General features: G+C 55.8%; 1 protein-coding gene across 1 annotated transcript; it reads right to left on the bottom strand.

Moving 5' to 3' along the window:
- Positions 1–155: 155 nt before the first annotated feature.
- Positions 156–27685, bottom strand: CLPTM1 (CLPTM1 regulator of GABA type A receptor forward trafficking). The gene is made up of 14 exons (XM_079118919.1): positions 27544–27685; positions 21422–21534; positions 13206–13329; positions 12115–12273; positions 10180–10297; positions 5913–5998; positions 5220–5340; positions 4479–4723; positions 3871–3964; positions 2326–2516; positions 1970–2065; positions 1588–1723; positions 946–1113; positions 156–853 (listed from the first exon to the last, which is right to left on the bottom strand). The coding sequence occupies exons 1-14, from the start codon at positions 27613–27615 to the stop codon at positions 588–590; spliced, it is 1989 nt and encodes a 662-aa protein (XP_078975045.1). The 5' UTR covers positions 27616–27685; the 3' UTR covers positions 156–587.
- Between the last annotated feature and the right edge of the window lie 210 nt (positions 27686–27895).

The raw sequence follows: 27895 nt of genomic DNA, 5'->3' as shown, positions 1-27895 counted from the left end.
TGAGAGAGGGGCCTGGTCCCCAGGTGTGGCTCCCCACACTCACCACTCTGCCCGCACTGGGTAGGCCTCCCTCCCAAAGCCAGGAGAGCCACCGGCCCCCAGGAGAGCCACTCTGGGTGGCAGAGGCAGGCAGGCAGGCAGGCAGGAAGCCGTGGTGAGTTTAAGTTAAACACCCACATGAATTTATTAAATCCAGACTGTGTTAAGGGTGGCGGTCTGGGAGGAGGGGTGGTCGGGAACAAGGGACAAGACGATGGATGACTGCAGGCGTCCCACAGAGGGGCCCCGGCCCCTGCCCGCCTGGCCCCCCTCGGCAGCGCCGCGTCGGCTTCACCATGATTCCCAGCGGTGCTGGGCTGGCAGGGCAAGATGGCTGGAAACGGGAATGGACGGACAGACGGCGCCTCCACAACAACGAGCCCCGCCTGCCCAGCCCCCATGTCACACGCTGGGCCCTGGCCCGAGGGGGCCTCCTGCCGCCCGGCCCCATCTGTCCAGGGAGAGCGACAGGAAGGGGCGGCAGGGGACCAGGGAGGCGGGGGTGGTGGTCGCCAGGAACCGGAGTGGACGAGGAGGACCAGTCGCGACTAATCCTTTTTCTTGTCCTCTGCTGGCTTTGGAGGGGCTTCCTGGGGCTCCGTGGCGGGGCTGGCCCCCAGGCTGGGCTGGGCGGGCAGGGCCGCGGGGGCCTCCTCCCTGGCAGCGGTGGCTGTGGGGGCTGCGGGGGTGAGGGCCCCTGCTGCCGCGGGGGCCTGGGCCGCGGGGTCCTCTCCACTCATGCCGAACTCGTTCACGCGGGTGGGGTCGACGCGGTAGATCCACCGTTGGTAGAGGTAGATGAAGAAGACCACATCTGGGGAGGGGGCGGCGTTAAGGGGAGGGTCCTCAAGGTCCAGCGCGGCACCTCCCCCAGACCTGGGCCAAGCCCCGCCTGCCCCGCCTCACCGTCCCGTAGGCAGCCAATCCGGTACATGACGGGCATCTTGATGACAAAGGCGAACAGATCGTCAATGAAGGTGTTCAGGGCCTTGTAGGTGAGCATGCGCCACGGCAAGTGGGCCACGGACTTGAGCTTGTAGTTGATGAAGAGCTGGGGTGTCATGGTGATGAAGCCTGCAGTGACCACGGAGGGCACCCTGAGTGCGGGGCACAGGGTGTCCTGGCCCCGGAGCCCTGGACGTGCCCCAGCATTCAGCCCCACTGGCCTTCTGGGCACCCACCACAGCCCAGCATACCCTGCCTCAGGGCCTTTGCCCCGAGATCTCTGCACAGCCCCCTCCCTGGTGTCTCTCAGGCCGTACTCTGGCCGACCTCTTGGAGTGGACTCCCCGGTTGCCTCTCATCGGCCCCCATACTCGGCCCTCCCAGAAGCCCTCCTGACCACCAGTGGGGCCACATGCCCCCCAGACCCCCACATCCCACCTCTCCACCTGGGTTGTCACTGTCTGGGGCAGATCTGCCTTCCCCAGGGGGGCCGTGAAGCCCTGGGAGGGCACAGCCTGCCGACTAGATGGTGCTGTGTCCTGGCACTGCCTAGAGTGGGCCTGGGACTCCACAGACAATGCCCACCCCGTCTGCTGGGCTCACCAAAGGTCAGCAGGAAGCCGTAGAGCATGCTCAGCACCCAGGAGTACCAGCCCTTGTGCTCCAGGTACAGGAGGCTATAGACGGCATAGCAGCCCAGGAGCGGGAAGAGAATCCATGACAGGTACCGGAAGGCCATCTGTGGGGTCACGGGCAGGGCTGTGGCTGGCTCTGCGGGCCCCACCTAGCTCCTGCCCTCACCCACCCACACCTGGCCTGGCAAGCTGGGCCGGGGGAATTTCCAGGGAGCCCTGGGAACTCTGGATTTGGCAGGCAGGGGACACAGGGTGTGACAGGCCCCAAAGCGTGGGCTCAGCAGTTGGGAGGCTGATGGCTCAGCTGTGCGGGTGCTTGGAGACCAACCCCGGCCTGCAGGGACACTCACGTCGTCGTACACCTTGGTAGAGGACTCAATGTACGTGGACTTGTCTTTGAAGGTCGGGCAGGGGAAGATCCCTGCCACCCTGTGCTCCCGGTCCAGCTGCACAAAGGAGAGAACGCTGGGCTCAGTGGTGGCCTTGGCTCCTGCTGTCCCCAAGCCAAAACCAGTGCACTCCCTCCCCACTGTTCCCAGTTCCCCTGGCCGACGTATGACCCAGAAAATCCCCTGGTGTGAAAATCCCCTTGGTCCAGGGAGCAAAGCAGGCGTCGGGAAAGCCCCAGAGGTCAGCTCTGGGGTTGGGCTGGGTGGCACAGTCCCCTCCCCACAGGCCCCGCAATAGCATGGTGGCCCTGACGTACCCGGACGTCCATGACCTTGGTGATCTTCCACAAGTCGATGAGGACCCCGATGAAGACGCTGACCTGGACCACAAAGTTGGTCTCGTTGTCCAGGATGTAGAGGAGGACCACGAAAGACTGGAAAACGCCAAAGAAGACGGAGCGCACGGACAGGCCCTCCAGAGACTGCCGGCTGTTCCAGAACTGGATGTCTGTGAGCCGAGGGGAGCGGGCAGTGAGGAGCCCTCCCCGGGGAGGGTCCCTCTTCACCAGTAGCAGGACCTCTGTGGTCCTCATGCAGGTCAGGAGCACCCAGGGCCCCTGGGTGCTGTCCCTCGTCTGCAGGTCAGACAGATGGTCACTGTGCACAGTGCCAAGAGCTCGTCAGGGACACTGCTTCCCTGAGGTCACAGCCCGATGTGGCAGAACCCGATGTGGCATGTGCCACACCGTGGTCCATCCTGCCTCCCTGGATGGGAAGATCTGGGGCACACGCTTGGGGTCCTCCTCCAGTTCCCCGCGTCTTAAAGGAACTGACTGTGGACACCCTTGGGCTCTAGTCTCCAACTGGACAGCCTGCGGGACCCAGGTCAGCCACACCCCTGAGCCCAGCCAGGCTGAGGCTGACAAATGCAGCCCCAGGAGCACACCACAGCTGGCTCCCAGAAGCAAGGGCACGCCCGCAGTCACACCGGGCCAGCGGACACTCAGGGCCGTGGACCAGGGCCCACCTCCCCAGTCCAGAGCTCGGCTCACTCTGCTCACCCCCTCAGCAAGAATGGGAGACCGAGTTCTGGCGGGAGGTCTGGCTGAGTCCCTCCTGGGGCAGGAGGCAGCCCGGAGCAGAGGCAGCTCTGCTCCCTGCTGTGACCCCGGGGATCGCCCGCACCTGAATGAGCCTCATCTCTCCTCTGGACAAGAGGAGCCCAGCAGACAGGCCCAGGGGTGGCGAAGGGTTTAGTGAGCCAGTGCCCAGTAAAGCTCCCGTGTGACAGCCAACCAAGTCCCCATGGAGGTCACACCAGGGACTGCAGTGGGACATAGGTTCTTCTGGACAGTAGCTGCAGGCCCCCCTCCTCTTTGGGGCCCCACTTTCGAGGGTGAAACAGAGGCCGGAACTGTGGGTGACACTGAGAAATGGCCTAAGCTCTGATCTGGGCCTCCTCTGCTGTACCTGAGGCTAATGACAGCCTCCTCGGGGCTCAACAGTGCCTAGCACAGCCGGCCTCAGGACCCAGCGGCCTTCTTGCCTTCCCGCCAGGCAGGCTGGGAGCCACTCTGGGGCTTCCCTGCTGTTGGCCTTGGAGTTCCCCGGCCTGCTTCCTGATGGTGCCATCCTGGCCTCTGCCATCGCAGCAGGTCCAGGCTTCCTTCTGCTCTATGCCTGCTGGGTGGGAGTTTCTGGGTTGGGACTTTTGGGGTCACTGTCCCTCCCTAGCTCACCAGGCTTCTGGAAAGTGGAGCTGAGAGATCCCAGGTAGGGGGAGGTGTGGGGACGAAGGGGCAGACTCTGCTCCTACCCCAGGCCCCACAAGTCTCTCAGAGGCCCTGGGGTCTCACACCTACCATTCTTGAAGGCCAGGAACTCAAAGATACTGTGGACGACGGACACAATGATGGTGAGCGCCAGCAAGTAGGGGTTGGTCTCCAGGAGGGCCACCTGTGGGGAAGGGCTGTGAGCACTGCCCGTCCCTGCCCAAAGCCACCCTCCTGCCCCAGGGCACCATGTCAGGCCTGCTGACAACCCCTAGGCCTTCTCCTGGGGCCTTCAGGAAGAGCCCACACCAGCCAGGAGAGCTGGTCAGAGAAGGGCAGATGGGCGGGGATGGAGAACATGATGCAGAGACGTGAACACGACGCGGGGAGAGGCAGACAGGGAGAGGGGTGGGGGAGAGACATGAAGGGACAGCAGGAGTGAGGAACAGAAACCCAGCGGCCACCCAGGCCACCCAACTCAGGCACACATAGCTCAGCTTCAGTGTCACATAGCCAGTTGAAAGATGGCAACGGGAAGGCACTTAGGGGCAGTGAGGGCAGAGACCTGAAGTCAGGAGGCAGGGCGGGGCAGGTCCAGATCAGAAGGCCTGGCCCAGTGAAGAGAAAGCTGTGACAAGGACAACGGAAGCTGGGAGGCAGGCCCCAGGCGGAAGGAGCCACACCCGGCCGGCGCTCACCTTCACTGAATCCTGCTCCTCATCTGACTGCTCGTACAGCTCGTCACCCAGGAAGTTCCAGGGCGACTTGGTGCTCTGGGCCGCATAGAGCTGCCAGCGCCAGAGCGAGAGCGGGCAGAAGGAGACGCGCAGCGGCAGGCTGGCCAGGCTCTCGTTGATGGGGTAGTAGTCCTTCTGCAGGTTCCAGTAGTCGTTGAAGTAGATGATGGGGTAGTAGTCGCCGCTCACAGCATCGAACTTCACGTCTGAGGGCACACAGGGCGGGGCCCTGCTCAGCCCAGCCAGGGGGCCGGGGACCCACCCGGGCCCCTCTGACAAGCACTGGAGGGTGGGGGACATTTCCAGGCTGTGGGCCCCCGATCTCAGTGAAGGGCACAGGGCCCCACTGAAGAAGGCAGAGGGGCTCCATAGCACCCGGCTGCCCTGTGGTGACCACATGTCCTTGGTTTTACAGGATCACTCAGAACTCAGGATTTTTAAGGCACTGCCTCAGCTGCAAAAGCCGCAGCGGATGCATGTTCTGGAAACGCCTGTGCGTTGGACAAACCCTGCTGCAGACTGACTCTGGCACATGGCGGCCAGTCCTGGGTTACCAGCCGCATGGGTGTGACAGGAGGCAGGCCAGGGATGGGAGCTCAGGAAGGGTGAAGACCTAGAGAGGTCTCCCGGGCACCGCCACGAGACGGACACGGGCCCCACACCCTCCCCAGGCTCTGTGAGCTGCCACTGGGCTGGGCTTACACTGGTCCAGGGGAGGCGGCACGCTGCCCTTCACCCACGGCGTGTGGTCGTCCACGATGTTGATGGTGATGTTGGGGTGCCAGTGGGAGATCACTTCCACGGGCCCGTAGTCCTCGGCCCTCTGAGGGGAGACGGGGATGGCCACAGGCCTCAGAGGCAGGCGAAGGGACCAGCGGCCTGTCCTCCACTCACCTCCTCCTGAGAGCGCCCACAACACTGTGAAGGCCGAACCTCCACCACCCCAGCCACGGTGGAGGACTTGCCCTGGCCAGCCCCACGCCAGTCCTTAGACCCCACGCTCCTGCGTGGCAGCCTCTCCTACCTCGGCCACCTAGGGCGCAAGCCCATGCCTGCGGGCCACCCATTTCTCGGCCCACCAGGGCCTGCAACCTACAATTCCTCCCCAGCCCATCCCAGTGCCTCTACTGCAGCAGCAGTCGGGGTGAGTCCTGCTCCATCCTGCTGGGTATGAGGCTTTAGGCAAGCGTCCCCGTCTGAACACGGAACTCGTGGCAGGACCCCCTCAAAGAGCCAGCGAGAGGCTTACAGGTAGGTCCTCCCACTCCACAGGATTCCCAGCTACCATGTGGCTCAGGAGACACGCAGCTCAGGAGTGCCGCGAGCCAGGGGCCTGGAAGCTGAGGGTGACCCACCCGGCTGTCCCTGCGGCCCGACGGCCCCACTTGTATTCACCTTGATCATCTCGGGGTCGGCCTCGGTCTCCCCTGTGAGCAGGTTTTTCGTTTTCTGAAACCGCCTGCGCTTGTACTTGTTGATCACTGAGGGCAGGAGGGCGAGAGGCATGAGAGGCCTGAGGGCACCTGCTGTCCAGACGCCAGGCCCCTGCCCAGCTGGCAGTGCCGAGTTGGAAAGCCTCCATGGTCTCCCAAATCTGAAATCTGAGCCAGGTGTCCCACCCTCCCAGGGGCATTGCCACCCGCCTGCTCCTCTGGAACCCGCCTGTCTGCTCTGCTCCACAAGCCCAGTGGGGGACGCCAGCTACCACCCTGCACATCCCACGGGTGTCCCTCCCAGACGACTGGGGGTACCTTCTCCCTGGCCTCCCAGAGGCCACTCCCCCTCTGACCTCTGTGGAGGGCGAATGCTGGGCAGGTGACAGTGCTTTGTAAGCGTGTACCTGGGGCGGCACCTGAGCTGACCTCTACCACCGCTGCCTCAGCCCTCTCTCCTCAAATCTGCTGACCCTGGGCCTCTAGACAGCTGCCCCGTCTCCCTGTGACTGTCCCCTGCAATCTGCATGGTTGGTCCTTTCTCAGCCTGGATGTCTCAGACTAACTGTCCCATCCTCCCGCAACTCCCCTGAGCACATTTTTCCCAGCTCTGCTTCCTTCACAGCCTGCAGTTACCCAAGCCCACTGCCACTTTGTCCCCTGCAGCCTGTGAGCCCATGCAGCGTGGGGGCCGATTTTGAACACAGATGCGTGTGCACAGGCTGGGATGGCACAGTACATGGCCATGACCAGGCGGCCATGGAGTCTGGAGAAGGCCCGGAGCCCCAACACGAGAAGCATTTGGGGGCTGTGATGCCCCAGCCAGGGCTGCCCTCGCTCCTCCTGGGAAGGCCAGGCTGGCCCCGGGCTCCCTGCGCCCTGCCCTGGATGCTGCCTGGACTCGCTGGTAGGATAGTGCTTGCACGCGCCCCGCGGCCATCCTGCCTTCTACTGGGAAGGGCTGCTGTCCCTGCCGGGACCCTTCTTCGGCCTTCCCTGTGGGCAGCAGGGATGGAGGTGGTGAAAGGAGCTGGCCATAGAGGTGCGCGGGAGACGATCCGGGATCTGCCTCCTGCCAGCTCAGGGATGCTGTGAGTCCCTCCCCGGGCTCAGGAGGAGGCCCGAGCCTGCACTCTTGCCAACACACACACCAGCACTTGGCTGTTCTCATCAGCCCATCTGAAGCTGGGCCTGTGGTATGCACCTGCAGGTCTGGCTATTCAGAGGGTTGAGGCGGGAGAGTCACTTGAGCTCAGGAGTTCAAGACCAGCCTGGCGAACACTGGGAGACCCCAATCTCAAAAAATAAAAAAGCCAAGTGTGGTGGGACGCACCTGTAATCCCACAGCTCAGGAGGCTGAGGCAGGAGGACCACGAGTTCAAAGCCAGCCTCAGCAAAAGTGAGGTGCTAAGCAACTCAGGGAAAGCCTGTCTCTAAATAAAACACAAAATGTGGCTCAGCGGGCAAGTGCCCCTGAGTTCATTCTCCAGAACCTCCAAAAAATTTAAAAAGAAAGAAAAAGAAAATTAATTAATTTGAGATGTGGCACCTACACCCAAGGGCAGCAGTGAGTGCCACACAGTGGGCACCCTAGAGGCTGAACTCTGGAAGGCCATGCTGCCCGCCATCTTCACCTGGGAGGGGTGGCTAACAGAGGGAGGAGGCTGGCACTGGGCAAGACCACAGGGCAGCACAGGGCGGGGAGTGAGGAGGGAGGGCTCGGCTCAGCAGGAATGGGTTCTCACGGGAGATGGGCCGGCTGCCGAGGGGAGCAAAAAGCCTCCTATTCTCCAGATCACCCGTAAGGTGGTCACTGGCCCATGTGGCTGGTCAGTGGGAGACGTGCTCGCTGGCCTCACGTTCACTCCACACTGATTCCATGTGGATCACGCCACCTTTAAAATAAATCTATTTGTTTCATTTGCCCCTTTTACTGTTGGTTCTTTCTCCAGAAGGAACTGCAAACAGTCTCTGGTCCACACTGCAGCTCCCCACACAGTGCTACTCTGGACCCTGATGCTGGCCTTTGGGAAACAAAAGGAGCTGGTCTGGTCACATCTTCATTCTTTACCCTGTGGCAAAGGTAGCCAAGTCCAAGTCCCTCCATGTCCCTGCTGAGGGGTCCCAGCACAGAGGCTGGGGCAGGGGAAGGCCTGGGTGACTTTGGGGGCTTTTCAGGTCTACTAGTGGCAGCGCCTACTTTACAGACTATTTTGACATCTGTCGCACTGCCCATGAACAACCTCACCACACAAGTGACAAGTCACACTCACCAAAGTGAACCACAGCAAACACAGGCATCAGACAGCTCACTAGGATGATCAGGTGATCAAGTAGGACCCACCTGGGTTACATTCACGACAACCTCTGAGGTGTCACACAATTTGACCCAGACCTCTGACACATGCACTGCAGGAACACACCCATGGGGACCATCCTGGTAGGTTGCAGTCTCTCAGGCCACCTCTCCCCACCTCTCGCCAGCTTTCTCCAGGGAGCCAGTCAGCGGGTAAGACGCTGAACATGCTCCTAGGGACACTTGCGTAGAACGTGTCTGGCAAACTCCAGGGGAATTTTCCAAACTAGTTTTGGGGACTGACATGAGCTCACCAACTTTCTTTTACAGAATGACCATCCTTCGGAATATTTTTATACCAAAGGGAGCAGGGAAGACCTGACACAGACAAAAACAATGACATGTGTCACCCAAACAGGCAAATGGGTCTAACCAAGCCCGAGGAGACGTTGGGAATAGTTCTTAATAAATAATTCTTAATAAAATAAAAGCTACGTAGAGTATAAATTTCAAAGTAGGAGAATGGGGGATGGGATTTCAGAAGGAGCCCTTCTCCAGAGCTGCTGGAACGCAGGGACAGTGAGAGGTTTCTCTGGGTGCTAAACGGAGACCACGGACTCAAGGGAATCTCACACAGAGCCGGGGAAATAGAAAGACAATTATTAGCTTCCTGGAAAATATAAAATATGGCAGAAAGGGAAAGAAATAACCACATTCACTGCTGGTTCAGACGTGAATAAGTCACATACTCAAAAGCATTTAAGGAAGTGCTGTACCCGGAGGTAAAGCACCTGGGCTCAACCCTCAGCACCGACGACAAAGAGAGAAACTCCAGAGCTGACCTGTCTACGGGAGCCCTGGGGCCTGGCAGGAGAGAAATAGCAGCATGGACTGAGGGTCGGCAGGAACCTGGCTTTGCCGAGCTGACGCAGGATTTGAATTTTAAACCATATATGTGCAACAAGAGATCTAAAACATTTAACCAGGTGCGCCGGGTGGAGAGAACTTTGGTTTCAATACAGGCCATGTCAGAGGTTACCAACAGCCAGGTGCGGTGGCACACACCTATAACCCCAGGACTCGGGAGGCTGAGGCAGGAGGATCACAAGTTTGATGCCAGCCTGGGCAACTTAGCAAGACCCTACCTAAAACTAAAAATAAAAAGGGCTGGGGGTATGGTGGGTGGGAAGGTACCCTGGGCTTCCTGCACAGACACGAAAGAAGCTACAAGCATTCAGCTCTGCCCAGGGTTTCTCAGGGTCACTTGAGAGTGTCTGGAGATTTGTCCACCCCATCAAGATTCTCCCAGGGGGAGTTTAGCACTGCCCAGGGCACCAGGCAGCATGAAAAGAGGGGAGAGTCCTTGAAATGCTTCCTCGAGGATGGGCTGTATCTGGACCTCACTATGGGAACCGACGGTCATGGGACCCTGTTGAATGGATAACCTAGGAGCCAGGCTGTGTTCCACAAAACACACGCACAGAGACTCCCCCAAAGGCAGTGTGTGCCCCAGCACCCGCACGCAAAGGCTGCGCCGCCACACACGCAATGAAAAAGATCCTATCCCCATCTCAAGCCCCACCCGGCTCCCCTGCCACTCACCCTGCGGCTGGCCCACGGGGTTATCTGAGCACCCACTTCACCTGGTGGGGCTCTGCACACGCCCAACCCGCCAGCCCCGAAATGCTGTCTCCCCTTCTAGGAGTCCCCACTCCACCTGCTCTCCCCTGCCCTCGCCTTCGTGGTCTGTGTGCTGAGGCCACGGGATGGGTGCAGGGTGGTGGTGTGAGTACCTCCTGCCACCCGGCCCCCACCCAGCATGGGGCTCCTGCCTGCTCTTCTCGACCTGGGATTCACTGTCCACCACTCCAGCCCAGGGACCCAGGATGCTGGGCCCCGTAGGGCAGGTCCTGGCTGTTGGAGCTCTACTTACTCCGGGACATGTGGACGGTGGCAAGCCGGCGGTACAGGGCCTTCTGCCGGGGGTCTGGGTGGAAGCCACTCTTGGTGAAGTAGACGTGGATATAGATGGAGCCGTTCTGCTGGACGCTCTGAAAGACACACAGGCAGGCGGGTGGGCGGGAGAAGGGAGAAGGCCTGTGTGTCACCTCTCCAGCTGTTTACCGAGGGCCCAGGGTGGGGAGAGCAGCAGGTGGTTAGAGCAACACCAGGTTCGGACAGGGTCCGAGCCCGCCACTGCTGGGGAGCTCAGTGCCCAATGAAGGGATGTGGGTCAGCACAGTGCTAACCTGGCCAGACCATGCTGCGAGGAGGCCCATCCAGAGCACCCAGCAGTGTCCACAGGGCACACTGAGGCCCTAGTCACCATCACCAGCAGCCACCGTCATCGCCGGACAGAAGACAGGCCCACACACACCAGCCTTACCATGGTCCTCCTGCTCTGGCATGGCACACGGCAGCCCCTGCCTGAGCTACCCATCAGCGTGAATTCCTGTGCAGTGAGTGGGGTCCCAGGACAGCCCCATTTCAGAGAAGACGACGGGGGCTCACATGAAGGGATTAAAGAGTAAGGGGTGGCCAGGCATGGTGGCACACACCTGTAACCCCTGCTACTCGGGAGGCTGAGGCAAGAGGATCCAAGTGTGAGAACAGCCTCAGCAATTTAGCGAGACCCTACCTCAAAGTAAATTTTAAAAAAAAGGGCGGGGGCCAGCTGAGTGGTCGAGTGCCCAGGCTCAATCCCCAGTCCCACTCCCTGGAAAAGAATACGGGGCGAGTGGGTGGAGCAGAGCACAGGCCCGACACGCCGCCACCCCCTGCTGGGTCCTGCCTCCCACTGGCCTGCTCTGCCCCAGCCTTTCTCACCAGAACTCTCCCGCCTCCCAGGAGGGGCTGCTCTCACTGGGCACCAATGAAAAAACCGAGGCCAAGAGAGGAGGCAGGTCGCCCGTGTGCTCTCAGTGGAAGACCTGGGACAGCTCTGAGCCTGCCTTTTCACCTGGGCAGAGCTCGGGGTCACCCTCGGGGTCACCCCACCCCAGGGCCTGCCTTTAAGCCCATCCCTGACCCCGCCCTGGAACACTGAAGAGGGTGAGACCCAAGTCCTCGGGAGCAGCTCCCGCTGGTGAACTGGTCAGGCCCCAGCCTCCTCTGGGCCTTGGGGTGGGGCTGAGGCTTGGCATCACGGCAGGTGGTGTCCCACCCTCCCAGCCACACACACACGGGCAGAGGTGCCCCACGCTTTGCGCTGGGAAGGCCTGCCGAGGAAAAGGCGGAGGGCTCATCCCAGGGAGCTCCCAAAGAAGAGTCCCCTCACTGCCTGATGTTTGCTGACCCTGCGCCCAGTGCCTGGCTGGGCCACAGTGACAGGGACACGGATATGACTGAACAGCCACAGCCTCAACCCTCACAGGGCTCAGAACCTCACAAGAGAGAAAGATCTGTCCCCAGACAGTGGACAGGGAAGGATGGGGAGTCGAGCAGGCTGTGAGGCCCCGGGGGGAGTGCGACCGAGCCTGGAAGAGGCTCCGTTCAAACCCAGGCTGCCGGCATCCAGAGACAGAGGCCCTGAGTTTCGATTTCTCGCGAGCTGTATGATCCTGGGCAGTCACCAGACTTCTCTGGACCCCAGTTTCCCCATCTGCCAAATGGGGACGGTAACGGGCTGCCGCACGGGGTGCAAAGTCTCCCTGCAGGGTAAGGGCTCGGCGGTGCTGACATTATTTTGAAACTGGGCCTCCTGACCGCTGGCGACGAGGCGGCCCTGGAGGAGGTCACTGTGCTCGCTGGTTAACGCCTGGACCGTGCAGTCCTGGAGGCGGCGGGGAGGATCCCAGGCCAGTCCTCCCGTCCACTCCTCAGGGGGCAGAGGAGCCCAGGACCTCAGGGCCGGCCTGGAGCGCCCCACCTGCGGGATGTCGAGCTCGGCGAAGTGCTCGTAGCAGCCATCAGCGTTCTCGCCACTGGTCCAGTCGCCGTACACAAGGTCGTGCTGTTCCCAGAACAGGGCCGACGTGGCGTTGAAGTCTGTAAAGTGCTCGTGCTCTGAGATGTACACGTGCAAGTTCTGTGGGGGGGTGAAGGTTGGTGGATAAAGAGCACAGGAAGGGGAAGTGGCAGCACACTGACACGGAGGGTCCACCTGTCCTGCTCTGAGTGTGACATCAATGAGCACAGAGCACCTCGGGTGGCCACCCTCCAGTTAGGATTTAGGGGCAGGAGCCAGGCGTGGTGGTACATGCCTGAATCAGGAGGCTGAGGCAGGAGGATCACAAGTTTGAGACCAGCCTCAGCAACTTAGTGTGACCCTGTCTCAAACACAAAAATATAGTTCAATGGTAAAGTACCCTGATTCACACACCAGGACCAGAAAAAGAAGGAAAAAAGAATTTTAGGGTGGAAAAGAGCAGGACCTCCGTGGACAGCACCCCTCCTTGACTGTCCCCCTCCACCATTCTGCAGGCCCAAGGCTAGTCACTCATAGGGGAGGCAGGCTTTGGAGGACACCTTCCTTCCCCAGGCCATCTGAGTCTGGAGCCCAAGGCCTGTGACTCAAGAACAGCATGCAGTGGTCACCCTTCCAACAGAAGCCGGGGAACCGCACGGGGAGCTGAGAACACTGCGTGCAGAGGCCAGGCAGGCGGAGGCTGCAGGCCCTTCCTCACCCTGCCCCGTCCCCGGCCCTGCGGCCTCCCTTGCATACTTCTAAAAAAACAAAAGTGAAGAACCTGTGCTCATAGTTTTTGAATAACTGAGTGAAGCCTGTGCACCGCCCTCCTCAAAGTCACCAGCACCAAAAACCAAGCCCAGGAGTTCACGGTTTCCTTCCGTGTCCCTCGGGCAGCACAGGGTTCGCCTGCTGTGCTGGCCCAGTACTGAGCCCTGCTCAGCTCTGCCTGTCACAAGCCGGTGGTGGCCACGACCAGGTCTGCTCCCTCCCGGCTGCCCTCATCCCTATCACCCCTCCACATCCCGCACCATCTCCCACCCAGGAGTTACCATTAAAGTGTCTTTGGGGAACAGGTTGCGGCTGGCGACGCGTGGGGCTCCCCCGGGGCCCGTCTGGTCCTGAGGGGCCGGCCCTCGGCGGAACCAGCTGCTGATGGCCCAGATGACGAAGATCCTGAGGAGGCAAGCACACAGCAGGTGAGCTGGCCCGGCCTGCTGCCCCTCGCTGGGCACCGGCTGCCTGGGGTCTGGAGAGGGGCTGGTGATGAAGTGGGGAGAGTCCCCAAGAAGGCAGTCACAGGGCTGCTGAGATGGCAAGATGGCCCCAAGTGAGGTCTGGGGACAGGCCTCAGGTGCCTGTGCTGGGGGCCTGGCACTGCCTGGCTCCGCACTGACTCCCCCAGGAGCTCCAGCAGCCACGAGGCCACAGGGCTCAGAGCCTAGAAACTCCCACACCTGGGCAACATGACGTCCCAACCCCGACTTCTCCACGTGAGAGAATCCTAAGAATCTACAGTCCCAGTATCTCCGAGGCACAAAACCTTCGAAGAAGGAACATTTTCAAACTTCACATCAACTGAGAGCTGGAGAAACGGTGGTGGGCAGGGTCAGCCCTTGTGTTTAGTCTCGAGGGACGAGGTTCTCCAGACCTGCTCGCCCTCCGGAGGAGCCGAAATCAACCCGTATACTAAGAATGTATCAATGCGTTTCATATTTGGAATTACAAACATTGATAAAGTGAGAATACATTTGGCCCACAGCATCTGCAGGTTCTGCATTCGTACAGTCAACAAGCTCAGATAAAAATTTTTCAGAAAAAACTCAAAACCATAGCCAGGCATGGTGGTGCATGCCTGCAGCACAAGTTCTTCAGGGGGCTGAGGCAGGAGGATGCCTGGAGCCCCAGAGTTTAGGGCCAGGCTGGGCAAGACAGCAAGATCCTGTCTTCCTAAAAAAACAACAGGAAAGGCCAGGCACAGAGGCACACATCTGTAATCCCAGTGGCTCCAGAGGCTGAGGCAGGAGGACTACGAGTTCAAAGCCAGCCTCAGCGACTTAGCAAGGCCCTAGGCAATTTAGCAAGCCCAAGTCTCAAAATAAAATATAAAATGGGCTGGGGATGTGGATCAGTATGTGTGTTTGTGAGCGAGAGACTAGGGATTGAACAAAGGGTACTCTACCACTGAGTCACAACCCCAGTCCTCTTTATTTTTTATTTGAGGCAGTCTCACTTAGTTGCTGAGGCTGGCCTCGAACTTGCAATCTTCTTGCCCCAGCCTCCAGTGGCTGGGATTACAGGCATGTGACACCATGTCTGGCTGAGAAGCCTGGATCTTGACCTGGGGTGCAACTCGGTGGCAGAGCGCTCGCCTAGCATGCACAAGGCCTTGGGCTCCAACCCCAGTCCAACAAGAACAAAAGATCTGGCTGGGCGCAGTGGCACACACCTACAGTGACCCCAGTGCTGGGGAGGCTGAGGCAGGAGGATCACGGGTTCAAAGCCAGCCTCAGCAAAAGCAAGGCACTAGCAACTCAGACCCTGTCTCTAAATAACATACAAAATAGGGCTGCAGATGTGGCTCAGTGATCAAGTGCCCCTGAGTTCAATAGCTGGTACCCCCAACCTCCCTGCACAGAAAAAGGACAAAAGCTCCGGAGTGGGAAGTGCCAGGTGTGGCTGCCGGCATGGGCAGGTGCCTCCCGCTTGAGCCCCATCAGAAGCAGGAGCAGGAGCTGGCACAGGGACTTGCCTCTGCCTGCAGAAGCCATGGAGCCCACGAGTCTGGGGTCTCAGGGGCCGTGGCCTAGCTCAGACACCTGCTGCCTCCCTAAGAAGTCCCTGATGCACACGGCTGGTATTCTCTGGGGACCCCGCCGCCTCCATGAGAAGCTCCCATTTTAGTAAATACCCCAAGGAACATTTGGGAGCAAGGACACCCACAGGCAGCTCCGTCCTGCTTAGTGAGGGGCTTGTGGAGGTTCTCATCCTCTGGGCTTCTGGGTACTGGAAGGAAAGTCCCCTGAATAAAACCAGGCAGGTGAAACCAGCTCTTTCTGGGGCTCCAGGTCCCTATTCTCTGGAGAACATGTGTGTGTCCCTATAGCACCATGGTCTTGAGGACCTTCTGGGAGGGCTTATGGAGACTGTCCCCTGCCCATGGACCCAGGCCTGCAGGGCACAGGCCCTACTAACACTTGTCAATTTACTCAAGGAAGCAAATAAAACAGATGTTAAGTCCTCCCTCTGCCCCAGGTCGGTACTCTACAGGCACCAGTTCAGAACAACTGTAAACATGATTTCTTTCCTTTTTTTCTCAGTACGAGGAATCGAGCCCTGGGCCTCCAGCGTGCTTCGGCTGGCGCTCTGCCCTGAGCTACACCCAGAGCACCCTTCTGGCTTGTATTTTATTCTGAGACAGGGGCTCTAGAGCGCTGCAGGCTGGCCTCCAACCTGCGATGCTTCTGCCTCTGGCTCCTGAGGCGCTGGGTTTACAGGTGTGCGTCACCACACCCAGCTGAAAATATGTGAAAAGACATCAATTAAAACTCCTAGCTGGGCACAGCAGTGCAGGCCTGCAGGCCCAGTGACTCCACAGGCCGAGGCAGGAGGACTGCAAATTCAAAGCCACCCTCAGCCACCTTGTGAGTCCTTGTTTCAAAATAAAATAAGCACCCTGAGTTCAATCCTAGTCCTGGGTTTGAAGCTCCCTCTCCCCGTTCCTCTCTACCCAGCTGCTGGCCACCTCCATCCCAGTTACCAAAGGCACACCCCCACCCCTGCCCCGAAAAAGGCCCACGTCACATAACCTCCCTAAAGCTGTGGGGAGAAATAAACCCTGAATCTCATTTAAGAACTCCAACACAGACAGGAGGATGACAAGTTTGAGGACAGCCCAGGAAACACAGTGAGACCTGTCTGAAAAGAAAAAAGTACTAAGAGGTAAGTGTGTGCCTAACGTGCACAAGACCCTGGTTTCCATTCCCAGCACCGTCTGGGGGTGTGGACGGGCAGGGGGCAGTGATCGTGGTGCCCAGTTACTGGGGAGGCGGAGTCAGGAGTATCATGAATTGAAAGCCAGCTTGGGGCCACCCAGTGAGACCCTGAATCAAAATTAAAAATAAAAAGCGCTGCGAGACGTGGGGGCACACGCACAGTCCCGGTGGCTCAGGAGGCTGAGGCAGGAGGATCACAAGTTTGAGGCCAGCCTCAGTAACTGAGCAAGACCCTCAGCAACTTAGCGAGAACCTGTCTCAAAATAAAGAATAAGTGCTAGAGCTGGTTAAGCGCCCCTGGGTCCAATCTCTGTACCAAAAAAAAAAAAAAAAAAAAGAAAAAAAAAAGTACTTAAAAGATGACTCCAGACAAGATGGTCTGTGAGCACCCACCCCACTGATCCGTGGCGCCGGCTGGTTCTCAGGGAGGAAATGAGCCTGCAGCGAGGCTGTATTAAATCTCTCTCTGAAGCAAGCTCCCTTATGTACTGATGCAGAAAGATTTCTCAGATACACTGTTAATAAGAAAACACCAAGGAGCAGGACAGTATGTAACATAGTCCGTTTCTTCTGCAAAAATGAAGGGAAGAACAAAAATAATCTATGTAGAGCTGCTGGGCCATGAAAAATGAGTGATACAGAATAAAATGCTTAATCGTTATGTGGCCACTGGAGAAGGGAACAGGGATGGGAGATACATGGTGGAGAAGCTTGGGGCAGCCGACGCAGGAACATGCCCAGCCTCGGGGCTGAACACTGGAGACTTCCTTCCCACAGTTCTCAGCAACCTGCGTGACACCTTTTTGGTTTTTGTGATATCAGGGATTGAACCCAGGAGTGCTCTACCCCGAGCCACAGCCCGGCCCTTTTGACTTTTTGCTTTCAGACAGGCTCTTGCTGAGTTGCTCAGGGCCTCTCTAAGTTGCTAAGGCTCGTTTTGAACTTGCAATGCTCCTGCCTCAGCCTCCTGAGTCACTGGGATTACAGGCGTGTGACATCATGTCTGGCTGTAAGACACCTTGGAGGACACGAGGCAGGTGACTCTGTCCCATGCAAGAATGTAGTTGATGACTGTGTCAGATATTGTGGGCTATTTTTTAGCTATTTGTTTCCTAATTTTTTTTTTTTTTTAATTGAACAACAAAAGCAATCTAAAGGTCACACACGTGCCCTGGTGGCATGGAATCCATTTGATGACCCTCGGTCAGCACTACCATCTGTGAGATGGAAACTGAGGCACAAGAGAGGTGATCACCTGAGCAGGTGCCACACCTGAGAGGTGACAGAGCCGTGACGAGGGAAGCAGCCCCACTCCTCCAGGCTGTCCGAGGCTGCCTGTCCCCTCAACCTCCCCTGACCCCAAATGATGTTAGCTGATTCCCTATTTTGGACAAGCAGGTTGCTCATAATCTTTCGTAAACATGCTTGTCTTTGCGCATCCTTGTGTGATCCCACTAAGGGCCAATTGCTAGGTATTTGCTCACCAGATGACCACCAACCAAGTCACATCTTTTCATTACAGTCGGCCTCTTGAGCTACAGGTTTCAATTAGGTGAGTTCAACCAACCACAGACTGAAAGCATTTAAAAATGAAAATTGCGTCTGAACATGCATAAACTCTTTTCTTCTCATTATCCCCTCAACAGTACAGTGTAACAACTGTTTATGCAGCATCTGCACTGTATTAGGTATTATAAACAATCCAGAGATGATTTAAAGAAAACAGGAATGCCAGGGTAGTGCCACATGCCTGTAATCCCAGTGGCTCAGAAGGCTGAGGCAGGAGGATGGCAAGTCCAAAGCCAGACTCAGCAACTTAGCAAGGCCCTAGGCAATTTAGCAAAACCGTCTCTAAAGAAAAAAATTAAGAAGGGCTGGAGATGTGGCTCAGTGGTAAAGTATCCTTGGGTTCAATTCCTTCCCCTCACCCACAAAAGACACTGAAGTAAATGGGAGAACATGAGTAGGTTATACGCAGACGCGACATCATTTTACACACGGGACTTGTGTGTCCTCAGATCTGGTAAACACTGTACCACTGAGCTGCACTGCCAGGCCCTGTACATTTTTCTTGATACTCTTCTGTGTTGTCTAACTTGTTTTATTTTGTACAATAAACATATATAATTTATAAATTTAGGAAAAATCTAATTGATTACCAGATCCGCTACCAACTTACACAGATCATTGCCCCCATAGAACCACCCTCTTTTATTTCAGGAACAGAATTGCTGCTTTTCAGCAGGGTGCTTGGGTCCCCAGAATAAACAGCACATTTCCCAGCCTTCCTTGCCTTCCTTGGTTGTGGGGATGTGCAGACATTCTAGCTAAGGAGACTTCTGTTTTTAAACGCTTCTGCTGTCCAGGTGTGGTGGTGCACACCTGTAATGCTGGTGACTCAGGAGGTTGAGGCCAGAGGATCACAAATTCAAGGCCAGTCTGGGTACTCCATGAGACCCTGGCTCAAATAAATAAATATTTTTGGGAATGTAGCTCAGTGGTAGAGTGCCCCTGAAGAAAAAGAAGAAAATAATTAGATATTCTGCTGTGTAATTCCTTACAGCTGTAAAAGGACAAATGACTGCCTAATTGTATGACCTGGTCTCTTGACCATTTGACTAAAGTACCTCTCCAAAAAGAACATAAGAAAGAAATGTCCATTTTGCAGATGGGTAAATAAGGGCACAGAGCAGAAAAAGAGTCTCTCACTAGGTGTAGACAGACAGGGACAAAACCAAGTGACAGATATATCACCCCAATTCCACCCAGCATCCCCCAAGGCTTCAGGCAGCTGGGCACTGAGGAAGTAACCCCGAGTCCCATCGTTGGGAAGGAACATGCAAATCCATACACAAAAAGAAGCCATCCCTGTCATAGGAGAAAAAAGGCTGTCTGAGGCCACTTATTAGAGCTAACCCAAGCAGTAAAAGTCACAGGGACAGGAAGCAGATAGGTGGAGCTGGGGATGGTGGTGCATGCCTGTAATCCAGAGGATTGCAAATTCAAGGTCAGTCTCAGCAACTTAGCAAGAACTTTGGCAACTTAACAACACCCTGTCTCAAGATTTAAAAATTTAAATTTAGGCGGAAAAAATGTGGGTGTGGCTAAGTGGTAAAGTGCACCTGGGTTCAATCTCTAGAGCCAGAAGACAGAGAGAAAGCAAACAGGTTGTCAGAGTCAGAGAGAGGACAAAGCAGGGGAGTCAGTGTCTAGTGGGTTTTAGTTTCAGTTTGGGAAGATGAAAGACATCCAAAGGTGGACAGTGTGACAGGTATGTGACAGGGTGAATGTACTTTTGTGTCTGGTGGGGAACTGGGGGTACAACCAGGGGCACTTTACCAATGAGCTACACCCAGACCTTTTATTTTTTATTTATTTTTATTTTGGGGGTATTAGGGATTAAATCCAGGGATACTTTACCACTGAACTACAACCCCAGTCCATATTATTTTTTATTCTGTGACAGGGTCTCACTGAGTTGCCCAGACTGGCCTTGAACTTGTGATCCTCTTGCGTTAGCCTCCCAAGTCACCAAGATTACAGGAGTGTGCAATCTCACCTGGCAATGTGAATATACTGAATGCCACAAGAGCCTACACTTAGAAAGGCTTAAAATAGCTGGGCATGATGGTGTACACCTGTGATCCCAGCAACTCAGAAGTCTTAGGCAGGACAGCAAATTTGAGGCCAGCAATTTAGCAAGACCCTGTCTCAAATTAAAAAATAAAATGGATTGGGGATGTAGCTCAGTGGTAAAGAGTCTCTGTGTTCAATTCCCTGTCCAAAAAAAAAAAAAAAAAAAAAAATATATATATATATATATATATATATGCACACACACTTCGAATGGTAAATTTTTGTGTTTTTTTTGCAGTGCTGGCGATTGTAGTAGGCAGGGTTCTGAGCACACTAGGTAAGTCCTCTATCACTAAGCAATACGCCCAACCCTAAAATAGTAGATTTTTTTCTGCATGGGTTGTGAACTGAATCGTGTTTCCCAAAATTCCTACATTGAAGGAGTAATTCTTGGTACCTCAAGGTTTTTAGATAGTAATAATAATAAATAATGACTAACAGGCAACTTAGCATGTACTTAGTATGCACGAGGCCCTGGGTTTGACCCTCAGCACAAATGAATAAAACCTTTTAAATAAACAAAGCGGAGCCCAGCTACTTAGGAGGCCAAGGCAGGGGGATCTCACTAAACTTAGTGAGACTCTGTCACAAAATGAAAAATAAAAAGGGTTAGAGATATATGTCACTGATAGAGCACTCCTGAATTCAATCCCCAGTACCACAAAATAAAATAAAATCAGGCTGGGGATATAGCGCAGTTGGTAGAGTGCTTGCCTCCCAAGTACAAGACCCTGGGTTCAATCCCCAACATCACCAAAAAAGAAAAAAAAAAAAGAAATATAAATAAATAAACAAATAATAAAATAAAATCAAGATGTTACGCAGGTTATATGAGGTCCTAAGCCACTATGACTGGTTTCCTTATAACAAATTAGGACCCAGGCTGGGGTTGTGACTCAGTGGTAGAGCACTTTCCTAGTAGGTGTGAGGCACTGGGTACAATCCCCAGCACCATATAAAAAAAACTAAATAAATGAAAATATTGTGTCCATCTACAACTAAAAATATTTTTAAAAATTCCCACAGAGGGGAGACCCTGTGTGGACACACAGGATGGCAGCTGTAAGTCAAGGAGAGAGGGCTCTGAGAAAGCTGACCCAGACGCCACCTCAACCCTGGACATGTGGCATGACCATTATCCTCAGGTGTTTTCCTTTTACACTTTTTCTTTTTCTTTTCTTTTTTGTACTGGGAGTAGAACACAGGGGCCCTTTACCATGGAGCTGTCCTCTTATTGTTTATTTTGAGATGGGGGTCTCATTAAGTTGCTCAGGGCCTTGCTGAGTTGCTGAGGCTGGCTTTGAACTTGAGATCTTCCTGCCTCAACCTCCTAAGCCACTGGGATGACAGTGGGGGCCACCACCTAGTTCTTTGCTTTTTTTAATGGTACCAGGGCTTGGGCCCAGGGCCTTACACGTGCTAGCCAAGTGCTCCGCACTGAGCCAGACCCCAGCCCTTTGCATTCTTTATTTTGAGACAGGGTCTTGCTAAGTTGCCCAGGCTGGACTTGAATTTGTGATCCTCTTGCCTCAGTTTCCCACATTGCTGAGATTCCAGATGTTCAACATGCCGCCCAACTCTTATGCTTTCCTTATTCAGAGTTTTTCAGTAAACAAACCAAAGCCCCAGCTGCTCACCTGAACAGCACACCTTTGATGACCTGCCAGGCGTTGGGTGCTGGCTGGGGTGGTGGGTTCTGGGGTTGGGTGTCCGCCGGCGGGTCCCTCCCAATGCTGCCATTGCTGGTCACCTGTGGGGGACATACAGCAGAGTTAGGAGGGGGAATGGGACATGAGACAGGGCTATTTTAGGTACTACCACCCACCAAGGCCCAGGCAGGCCGAGCACAGAGAAGGCTTGATCAACAGTTGGAGAATGAATAAATGCAAGCACCAGGCAGGGTGCTGCGTCGACTTCTCTCAGGGGGAAAACACTTCCTGAGCGCCGCCTCTGTACTGGGGGCACAGTGGTAACCCACACAGTCCTGTGTTGACCTCCTGCGTAGGGATCTATAACCCAGGAACAGACCTATCTCTAGACAGTGGTGACCCAAAGTGGGCAGGGCTGGGATGCAGGACCCCAGAAGGGACACCTGGCCCAGTCCAGGGTTCAGGGAGCTGAAATTCAAAGTGCAGCAAGCTAGTGGGTGTGGGAGGCGGAGGGAAGGCCGTGCTAGGTGCAAGACAGCAGGCAAGGGCAGCCAGTGTGAGGCTGGGGCTGCACCAGGATACGCAAGGTGTCTACTGGAGACACGAGAGGGGTCCTGTGACAGGTGCCAGGCTATGCCAGGCTGGGGTCTACCTGAAAGGTCCTTCCCTGGGTAAACAGTTCCTGCAGGCTCCTGGGTGCCCAGTCATGCCCTCCAGGGGCTGCTGGTCCAGAGGCGAGACAGACACAAGAGCCACACAGGAGGGTGGGTGCCTGAACACAGCCCACACACACAAGCCTGTGGTCTGGCTCCCAACAGCTCCATGCAGAAAAGAGCGAGGCCCTGAGGGGCAAAGCCACTGGTCTGGGTCACTCAGGAAGGACAACCAAAACAGTAGGATGACAGGGGCAGGGGGGCCACTGAGGAGCCTTCACTTGGAATAAGGCTCAGAGGCAGAAAAACCCTGAGGAGAGGTGTAGAGCAGTCTGAGCAGGACCCTGCCTGCCCCTCCTTGCACCCTGCTGGCTTTCCCATGCTGTCCTTGTCCCTCCTGCTGCTGTCCCCTCACAATTAGGAGGCAGAACCACAGCTGTTCCGGGCCAGTCGAGTCAGGAGTACTATCCAGCATAGGGCAGTGCTGGGCACAGCATGACAACAGTCAGCTCTGCTGTCCCCAGAGGACCTGTCCCCTCATGCTCCCTAGGCCCTACTGCCCAGCCCACCCCACCAGGGCCGCTCCTCTGTCTTCTCTGTCCACTTCGCCTGACAGACAGCAAGTGCCTTGGGAACAGGGGCAAAGGCTGGAGCTGGTGCATTACAGGTGCTGTCACCTCCTGTCCCATCACCAGCAGAAGCGCGTTCCTGCCTTCCCAAAGCACAGGACAACACTGAGGTCGGAAGCAGGGTCCTGGTCCCACAGTTCTTGGCTGTGACATCTTGGACGTGTCACTTTATCTCCCTGACCTGAGAGCCAGGTTATAAAAATACTGCTACAAATTAGGGAGGAAAGCTTCCCTGGTGTGATGAGAACAGTGCTGCCTGCACGCCTCTGTGCTCCAGGCCCCGCACCTGGCGGTGGCTCCCCTATGGCCTGCCCGCCCAGACCCGGGTCCAGCGGGAACACGTGCAGGTCACGTAAACAGGACAATAAAAATGGCAAATGGAAAAAGTGCTCTGCAAAAACAAGAAGGAGTAACGACAGCCACCAGGGTGCGGGTGGGGTCCCAGAGGACTGGGGATCAGAGGCTCTCCGAGGGGCTACCTGTGACATTTGTGTCAGACCCCTCTGGCCAAGACAGGTAGCCCCATGGGGAGCCCAAGGACAGGGTTCTGGCAAGAGAGAAAAGTATGGGCGAGGGACTGGACGTGTGGCATCTCAATTCCAGGACTTGGGAGCTTGAGGCAAGAGGACTGCAAGGTCAAGGCCAGTGCTGGCAACTTAGTGAAACCCAGTCTCAAGACAAGAAGGCTGGGGACCAGGTGTGGTGGTGCACACCTGTAATCCCAGAGGCTGGGGAGGCTCAGGCAGGAAGATCATAAGTTCAAGGCCAGCCTCAGCAACTTAGCGAGGCCCTAAGCAACTCAGCGAGACTCTGTCTCTAGATAAAATATAAAAAGGGCTGGGGCTGGGGCTCAGTGGGTAAGTGTCCCTGGGTTCACTCCCTGTTACCAAAAACACAAGGGCAGTGGTGGGGAGATGGGGACCTTTGAAGGGGATGAAGTCCAGTTTGCTTCCACATGAGTGGGTTCTGCATCTAAGGGTTCAACCTGCTGCGGATGGAGATACTCAGGTGGGGGACCTGCCTCCACACTGTGTATGTCCAGACGCTTTTCTTGTCGTTATTCTCTAAACAATACAGTAAAACTTCCATTGCTTTTTTTGTGGGGTGCTGGGGATTAACCCAGGGCGCTTTACTACTGAGCTACGACATCAGTCCTTTTTATCTTCTGTGTTAGGACAGGGTGTCGTCGTGTTGCTGAGGTTATCCTTGAGCCTCCAGCCTCAGCCTCCAGCTGCTAGGGTCACAGTGTGCAGCAGCAGTGTCCCTTCTGTGTACTCAGTACTCACTGTTATTAGGTACTCTAAGTCCTCTAGAAGTGACCGCTGTGTAGGTCATATGCAAACACCACAGCATTTCACAGAGGCCTGGAGCAGCCCAGATCCGGGTAGTGAGGAGGGGAGTCCCACGGGAGTCCTACGGCTACTCCCTGTGGACTCTGAGGATCCAGGGCGTTCTCAGGCCAGACTGTGGTATTTCTTCACCGCACAACTATACTAAAGGCCACTCCACTGTACACCAACCACAAACAAGTTTACAGTAGCTAAGCTACACCTCGAGGAAGAGGGAAAAGACCTCTCTTGACTCCCCATGCCCCCAGAGTAAAGGCCCCTCTCCTCCCCTCCCCCTCCCTCCAGAGGCACTGACTAGCCTGCTTGCTGTTCCTTCATCACACCAGGCGTGTTCCACCCCAGGGCCTGTGCAGCGCCTGTTTCATTTACCTGAAAAGCTTTTCCCTCACATAGTTTTGTGACTCCCTCCCTCACCTCCTTCAGGTCTTTGGTCGGGTGTCACCTCCTCAGTCAAGCCTTCCTGAACCACCTATTTAAACTGCAGCCAGCTGGGCATATGCCTGGGATCCCAGGAACATGGGAGGCTGAGGCAGGAGGATCCCAAGTTCAAAGCCTTAGCAACTTATCAAGACCCTGTCTCAAAAACAAAAAATAAAAGGGCTAGGAATGTAGCTCAGTAGTACAATGCCCCTATGTTCAATTTTTTTTTATTAAAAAAAAAATTTTTTTAATAAAATAAACTGCAACCAGCCAGAGACGGTGGTGCACACCTGCAATCCCAATGACTCAGGAGGCTGAGGCAGGATGGTGACAAGTTTGAGGTCAGCCTCAGCATCTTGAGACCCTGTGTCCACAAAAAAAGAAAAGGAAGGGCCAGGGTTGTGAGTCACTTACAAAGCACCCCCAGGTTCAATTTCCAGAACCAAAAAATACACTGCAGCCTTCCACCCAACCAACCCCCAACCCCCACCATAGCTTCACTTCTGTCCATAGTACTTGCTGCCATCTGGGACACGGTGTCTTCTTCCTATTTATCTTGTTACTATGTGTCCCTGTTCATACTAGTGGAGCAGGAGTTCTGAGAGGGCAGGGCCTATCTGTGCACAGCTGTGTCCCCAGCAGGCAGTACTGATTCAACCCCTATCAGCTGAAGGAGTAAATGGTAGCGCTGGGGGTTCTAGGAGGCCTGAGCTCCCGGCTACAAGACGAGCAAGCTGGCTGTGTAACCAACTGGGTGAGGGTCTGCCCACTCCAGAGCTGTGCTAGGCCCTTGAGTTGGTGGATGGTGGCAGGGACTATGAACACATCAAGTGACTAAGACACAGCTCCCACTCTCGGACCTACATGTCCAATCTCACACAACACCTAGGAACATCCATAAGGGACCAGGAAGCAGCTGCCACTGCAGGGGCTGGCAGGACAGGAGGAGCCGGGCTCCCAGCACAGCCTCATGATCTGCCTGAACCCACCATGGGCGTTGGGGAACCTCACCTCAGTCCAGCTTCTGGTTCAATTCCACAAACCTTGGGCATCTCCTCTGTGCCTGGCCCTGAACTGAGCAGTGCTAGGGACACAATAGTGACCAAGACAGTCCTTGGCTCTGCCCTCCTAGGGTTCCCACTTTACCAGAAGAGACACACACACACCTGTTCCCAGACACTGGCAATCCAGAGTGGGTAGCGTGGAACAGGGGATCCCGGAGGGGACACTTGACCCAGTGTGAGAGGATCAGAGAGGGTTTTCTGGGGGAGAAAACATCTGAGATGTGACCCACATGAAGAGGGAGAAGCATGTGAAGGCGATGAGGAAAGAGATTCAAGGCACACACACAGGAGAGATTCAGAGTGGCTGACCCTTCTCTAGTCCAGTGGTACTCAAGCAAGAGTGATTCTGCCCCACTCTCAGGAGTCACTCAGCAACATCAGGAGACATTTTTATTGTCATAACCAGGGAAGGGTGTGTAGGGAAGGGTTTGTATTCTAGTGACCTCTAGTACACAGAGTCCACAGATGCTGCTAAACACCCGCAGGTGCACAGGGCAACCCCGCAACAAAGACTATTCAATCTAAAACGTCAACAGCACCAGTCTGAGAAATCCTAGTTTAATCTAAATAAGAGTTAGATTATGCAAGGCCTCAATCTGCTAAAAAAAAAAAAAGTATTTTTTCCTAAAGGCAAAGGGATAAGCATTGAAAGCTTTCAAGCAGAGATGGACAAGAGAGGATCTACGTATCTGGAAGTTCAGGGCAACCTGAGCCAGCCTCACCCATTAGTCAATAGAAACTTAGAGGAGGAAAGATCTCCTTTCTGAAAGACCAGGAAGACCCTGAAGACAGGGCCCATATTTTCATTCCAAGATAAACTTAAATATTTTCTAGCTGCCAAGCCCTGATTGGAAATGTTGAAAAGACTCAGTCCAGATATGCTGGGCTCTGTCTCCCAAATTTCCTCCTGGTGCCCTCCCCAGGTGATATTATTTGCTCTCCTTTGGGCTCTCTGAGTCCGTGACCCAGACTTCTGTCACCACCCAAGTCATCCAAGAGCATAATTCTCTGTTTACATGGCAGTCTCCCCTCCCACTCCTCTGACAGCAGGAACATGGCTGGAGCCCATCTTTGTGGCCCATCACAGGGCTGGCCCTCCTGTCCAAGTCCTCCACTAATCACTGAAGGCCCAAAGACAGAAAGGAACTTGCCCAAGGTCACAGAGAGAGTCAGCTTCATTCTCCCCTCCCAACCTGCACTTCCCTCCGGAGCTGCCTCCCACATGTCAGTGACATCCAGTGGGTGGGTCGACAGCACCTTGCTGTCACTCCATCCATTCCCTAGATTCCTGAATGGTGGCTGCCTGAACTGGGGTGCTCAACAGCCTCAGCTTAGTTTAGGCAACAATGGGTCAGAAGTCATCCGCACTTGGACTCATTCCCCCACAGGGTCAGTTTATACTAAAAGCACACCCATCCCAGTCCAGACACCCTGGATCAGCTTCTATGGAATGGATGTCATACTTAACCCGGGTGACCTTCTCCAAGCGCCTTAGTCTCGCTGTTCCTTGGATTCCTTCTGTAAAATGGGTCTATTGGCTTCCACCGCCCGTGCCCTTACCAACAATAATTACCTGACTTCCCCAGGGCCAGAAAACTTCCAATTAACCACTGCCCACGTCTCAGGCACTGCAGGCGAGACCCAGGACGTCAGACCACTCTAGGAATGGTCTTGGAGCCTGGAATCGCAGAGTTAAGAACCTAGGGCTCCTGGGAACAAGCCTGCGCCCCACCGCGCCACGGTCTTCCCGAGCCGAATGAAGAGTCTAGTGGGAGTCCGGCACGAGCGTGCAGGGGACCAGGCGCGCAACAGGGCCCCGTTCCCGCCACTGTCCGGCCTCCCGGGCGGCCCGACCCTGCCTGGGCCGGATATTCAAGGTCCCTCTAGCCATGGAGCCCCCAATGCACCAGATTCCGCGAAGAGAGGCAGGACACGCCCCGTGGGAGGCCCCCCGGCTGGGGAAGAGCCCCCTCAGGCCCCTCTCGGCCTCCGTACCTGACCGGAGCCGCCTCCCCCGGCCGCCACTACGGCGCTGCCGGCCCCGTCCGCCTCCTGCGCCGCCGCCATCTTCCCGCTCCGGGTCCCCGCCCCCGCCGCCAGCCCCGCCCCGTCCCCGACGGCATCAGCTCAATCGCGCGAGATTTCACAAGTTGTCCGACCCAATGGTATCCGCCAGGAGTGCCGCAGCCACGCCTTTCCGAAGCCCTACTTCCGTCTATGAAAGGCCCAAACTAGCCACCGTACTCCGCCTCTCCCCTTGTCCTGCAGCCTGTTTGTTTTCACCCAGAAGAAAAACTGCGTGCACCGAAGTTCCAGGACTTTTGGGGCAACGCGTACACTTCCCACA

This window comes from Sciurus vulgaris (assembly GCF_902686455.1).
Source record: "Sciurus vulgaris genome assembly, chromosome: 17".
Lineage (NCBI taxonomy): Eukaryota > Metazoa > Chordata > Mammalia > Rodentia > Sciuridae > Sciurus > Sciurus vulgaris.
The sequence above is the reverse complement of the archived record's forward strand: the minus strand, read 5'-3'. Positions and strand labels throughout refer to the sequence as shown.